The 5,332-nt window shown below is 49.9% G+C and overlaps 1 protein-coding gene across 1 annotated transcript in view; it reads right to left on the minus strand.

Moving 5' to 3' along the window:
- The window catches only part of LOC311117298 (diacylglycerol kinase delta-like), a gene marked incomplete at its 5' end in the record, with an annotated part of 19,817 nt that extends 14,723 nt beyond the window's left edge, over window positions 1–5,094 (minus strand). The window contains 6 exons of the mRNA XM_084192266.1: window positions 125–220; window positions 457–533; window positions 784–935; window positions 2,429–2,528; window positions 4,691–4,782; window positions 5,010–5,094. Coding sequence (XP_084048392.1) covers window positions 125–220; window positions 457–533; window positions 784–935; window positions 2,429–2,528; window positions 4,691–4,782; window positions 5,010–5,094 — 602 coding nt within the window. The remainder of the gene's footprint in view (window positions 1–124; window positions 221–456; window positions 534–783; window positions 936–2,428; window positions 2,529–4,690; window positions 4,783–5,009) is intronic.
- Window positions 5,095–5,332: the final 238 nt, after the last annotated feature.

Genomic DNA, 5,332 nt, shown 5'->3' on the forward strand with positions numbered 1-5,332 from the left:
CAATGACGGAACAAAGATTATAACTTATCCATAATTTCTTCATGGTATCACTTACTAACTGTCATAAGGATATTATTATCATGTATTGTAACTATCCTGCCATCTTTAACTGGTTGTCACTCACGTGGCTCTGGCTCTTTCAGTTCCTCACTGTTCTCTCTCTTAATGGACGAGGAAGACACGCGCTGGAGATGAGTGTGTCTGTTCTGTTCATCTACCACTATATATATATATATAGAGAGAGAGAGAGAGAGAGAGAGAGAGAGAGAGAGAGAGAGAGAGAGAGAGAGAGAGAGAGAGAGAGAGAGATGCAGAGAGAGATGCAGATGCAGTGTGTTTATATGTTAGATTTATGTGGGGGTTTTCAGTACATGAGTGCTTATGTGTGTGTGTACAGTTACAGTGTATATCATTATATGTGTGTGTTTCTTGTGTAAATGTATGTGTGTGTTGTACCTTTCTCAGCCTGTTCTATGATCTGGCTCAGTGCTTTCTTCAGACTGTTAGCTCTCATCATCAGCTGTTCTCTGGACCTGTACCAGGGTTGGGGCCAATTCAAATTCCAGTCAGTCAATTCAGGAAGTAAACTGAAATTCCAATTAAATAATACATTTAAAAAAACAGCATCTATTTTCAATGACCAAACAATCAACTGAAAAGCATATATATTTTTTGTATTTATTTATCAAACCCCTTCATGAATTCATGAGTGACTAATTTGAATGGATCCAAAAAAAGGAACGTTTTGTACAAATCACTTCTCAAATTGACCCCAACCCTGACCTGTACGGGGGCCGGGGTTCCCCTCCAGGGGTGTCTGTGCCCCCCTCCTGGTCCCCGTGGGGAGGCACGCTGCCCGCTGGCACCACCTTGGCATCAGCCTCCTCACTCAGAGCCTTCACCAGGCTGTCCAGCTTCTCATTCAACAGAGTACACTGAGGGAGGGAGGGACAGAGAGACAGAGACAGAGAGACAGAGAGAGAGAAACATAGACAGAGAAGCAAAAACAGGTTTTTATAAAAATGTACTAATGTCTTTAAAAAAAAAGAACTGAAATATCATATTTACATAAGTATTCAGACCCTTTACTCAGTACTTTGTTGAAGCACCTTCGGCAGCAATTACAGCCTCGAGTCTTCTTGGGTATGACGCTACAAGCTTGGCACACCTGTATTTGGGGAGTTTCTCCCATTCTTCTCTGCAGATACTCTCAAGTTCTGTCAGGTTGGATGGGGAGCGTCGCTGCACAGCTATTTTCAGGTCTCTCCAGAGATGTTTGATCGGGTTCAAGTCCGGGCTCTGGCTGGGCCACTCAAGGACATTCAGAGACTCGAAGCCACTCCTGCGTTGTCTTGGCTGTGTTCTTAGGGTCGTTGTCCTGTTGGAAGGTGAACCTTCGCCCCAGTCTGTCGTCCTGAGCGCTCTGGGGCAGGTTTTCATTTGCTCCGTTCATCTTTCCCTCGATCCTGACTAGTCTCCCAGTTCCTGCCGCTGAAAAACATCCCCACAGCATGATACTGCCACCACCATGCTTCACCGTAGATATGGTTCCAGGTTTCCTCCAGACGTGACGCTTGGCATTCAGGTCAAATAGTTCAATCTTGGTTTCATCAGACCAGAGAATCTTGTTTCTCATGGTCTGAGAGTCTTTAGGTGCCTTTTGACAAACTCCAAGTGGGCTGTCATGTTCCTTTTACTGAGGAGTGGTTTCCGTCTGGCCACTCTACCATAAAGGCCTGATTGGTGGAGTGCTGCAGAGATGGTTGTCCTTCTGGAAGGTTCTCCCATCTCCACAGAGGAACTCTGAAGCTCTGTCAGAGTGACCAAGGCTATTTTTAAGGATGATCAATGGAAACAGGAGGCACCTGAGCTCAATTTTGAGTCTCATAGCAAAGGGTCTGAAAACGTATGTAAATAAGGTATTCTGGGGGGGGGGGTTTAAAACCTGTTTTCACTTTGTCATTATGGGGTATTGTGTGTAGATTGATGAGGGAAAACAATAATTTAATCAATTTTAGAATAAGGCTGTAATCGAACAAAATGTTGGAAAAGTAAAGTGGTCTAAATACTTTCCGAAGGCACTGTAGGTCTGTTTGGGTTGTCAGTTCAGCTCAATACAATACAATAGATACATTATGTAAATATTGCAGAAGCAGAAAATACAACATTATTATACTGGCCTCCAGACAGTTAAAGAGGTGATAATGACTTCTGTCCCAATTGGAACCCTATTCCCTACAAAGGGGTCTGGTCAAAAGTAGCGCACTATAAAGTGTGAAGGGTGCCATTTGGAATGTAGCCTTTTTTTCTATTGACCTGGATGCTACTGTACGGCTACAGACACACAAACACCTCTCCTGCCCACTGGTTAGATGTATTATACAATCTGTTACATAACATACACACACATGGCCGCACACGCACATACCTTCTTGGCCATAACATCGGCCTCCTCCTTGTTCTCTGTGGCTCTCTCGTACGCTCTCCCCACCTCTGCTACGAAATCATTCACCGTCCCACACAAAAACCTGACAGAGAGAGAGATTGAGAGAGAGAGAGAGAGAAAGAGGGAGGGAGGGAGTTGGAAGGAGAGAAGAGAGAGGGAGAGAGACAGAGGGAGGGAGTTGGAAGGAGAGAGAGAGAGGGAGAGGGACAGAGGGAGGGAATTGGAAGGAGAGGAGAGAGAGAGAGAAAGAGAGAGTGGATGAGAGGGTGGGGGAGAGAGAGGGAGAGAATGGATGAGAGGGTGGGGGAGAGAGAGGGAGAGAGTGGATGAGAGGGTTGGAGAGAGAGAGAGAGAGAGAGAGATATATAGTGATACCAGTGTGAAATATATTTCTCCATTCCTGTATTATGTACTGTATCTCAATTCATTAAACCATACTTCACCTTTCAGGAGAGAGAGATAAATACTCTATATAAGTATAGAGCAGACATGACATTCCCTATTGCACTGATGATGTCCCCTAAGTAGTGTCGCTAGCTTAATGCACTTCAAAATGTCCCCCTAGTAGTGTTTAATCTTGTGTAACCCAGCTGAACAGTGCCCTTGGGAGAAGAGATGACAGAGAGATGAATCAATCAGACACCCTCCCTCTCCTCTTCCTTCCCCACTCCCTCCCTCTTCAGAGATACTCTAACCCTCTTCCTCCCTCTCTCTCCTTTACCTCCCCTCCTCCTCCACTCCAGACATCAAATTCAGACATTATCCCTCCCTCATCCCTCTCCCTCCCTCCCCCTCCCTCTCCATCCCACTCCCTCCCTCTCCCCTCCCTCCCTCCCTCTCCCTCCCACTCCCACCCTCTCCCTCCCACTCCCACCCTCTCCCTCCCTCTCCCTCCCTCCCTCTCCCTCTCTCTCCCTCTCCATCCGTCTCCCTCCTTCTCTCCACCCTCTCCCACCCTCCCATCCCTCTCCCACCCTCTCCATCCCTCTCTCTCCCACCCTCTCCATCCCTCTCCATCCCTCTCTCTCCCTCTCTCTCCCACCCTCTCCCACCCTCTCCATCCCTCACCACCCTCTCCATCCCTCTCCCACCCTCTCCATCCCTCTCCATCCCTCTCCATCCATCTCCATCCCTCTCCATCCCTCTCTCCCCACCCTCTCCATTCCTCTCCATCCCTCTCCCTCTCTCTCTCCCTCTCCCTCTCCATCTCTCTCCCACCCTCTCCATCCCTCTCCCACCATCTCCATCCCTCTCTCCATCCCTCTCCATCCCTCTCTCCCTCTCTCTCCCACCCTCTCCATCCCTCTCCATCCCTCTCCATCCTCTCTCTCCCTCTCTCCCACCCTCTCCCACCCTCTCCATCCTCTCCCATCCCTCTCCATCTCTCTCCCACCCTCTCCATCCCTCTCCCACCCTCTCCATCCCTCTCCATCCCTCTCTCTCCCACCCTCTCCATCCCTCTCCATCCCTCTCCATCCCTCTCCATCCTCTCCATCCCTCTCCCACCCTCTCCATCCCTCTCCCACCATCTCCATCCCTCTCTCCATCCCTCTCCATCCCTCTCTCCCTCTCCTCTCTCCCCACCCTCTCCATCCCTCTCCATCCCTCTCCATCTCTCTCCCACCCTCTCCCACCCTCTCCATCCCTCTCCCACCATCTCCATCCCTCTCTCCATCCCTCTCCATCCCTCTCTCCCTCTCTCTCCCACCCTCTCCATCCCTCTCCATCCCTCTCCATCCCTCTCCATCCCTCTCCATCTCTCTCCCACCCTCTCCCACCCTCTCCATCCCTCTCCATCCCTCTCCCACCCTCTCCATCCCTCTCCATCCCTCTCTCCCACCCTCTCCATCCCTCTCCATCCCTCTCCATCCCTCTCCCTCCCTCTCCCTCTCTCTCCCACCCTCTCCCTCTCTCTCCCACCCTCTCCATCCCTCTCCATCCCTCTCCCTCCCTCTCCCTCTCTCTCCCTCTCTCTCCCACCCTCTCCCACCCTCTCCCACCCTCTCCATCCCTCTCCATCCCTCTCCCACCCTCTCCATCCCTCTCCCACCCTCTCCATCCCTCTCCATCCCTCTCCATCCCTCTCCCACCCTCTCCATCCCTCTCCATCCCTCTCCATCCCTCTCTCCCTCTCTCTCCCACCCTCTCCATCCCTCTCCATCCCTCTCCATCCCTCTCCATCCCTCTCCATCCCTCTCATCCTCCCTCCTGACCACCCCACAGCTCAGCATGCAGTGCACGTACTTAGCAGAGGATATGACATCAGTGTGTTTGTCAGAGTCCAGGATCTTGGTGAGGTGGGAGGCCACAGAGTCTGCATACTGAGTGATGTGGACCTGAGGGGAGAGGAACAACCAGTTTCATGGTAAAGCCTGTGTATTTTGAGAAACTGTGGTGTCAGTTCGGCTCAAAGAGAAACGACCAGTTGCGTGATAAAGCCTATGTATTTTGAGAAACTGCGGTGTCATTTTGGCTCAAAGAGAAATGACCAGTTGCGTGATAAAGCCTGTGTATTTTGAGAAACTGCGGTGTCATTTCAGTTCAAACCGGAGCCCTGTAGTACCTGTAAGGGTGAGTCGGGACCGAAATAGTCTTCCTTCACCATTGGACAGTATTTGGTGGGAAGCTCATATGTCATCACACTCCACCTGAGAACACACACACACACACAACCTGACGTCAAACGCCAGGAAATCAACCGGAAATCGCAGACATCGACAGTTAATCTCACTCAACATAGCGACCTCATTATATCTCAGAAAACAGATCAAAGTAATCCTTCAGTCTTCCATAAGAAGTAAGTGTTATGTGTGTGTGTTGTATGTGGTATGTGTGTTGTGTGTGTGCACGCGTGTGTAAGTTTGTGGGTGTGAAAACCGATTAGTT

This window comes from Coregonus lavaretus (genome assembly GCF_964263955.1).
Source record: "Coregonus lavaretus genome assembly, contig: HAP1_SCAFFOLD_3123, whole genome shotgun sequence".
In the NCBI taxonomy this organism is placed as follows: domain Eukaryota; kingdom Metazoa; phylum Chordata; class Actinopteri; order Salmoniformes; family Salmonidae; genus Coregonus; species Coregonus lavaretus.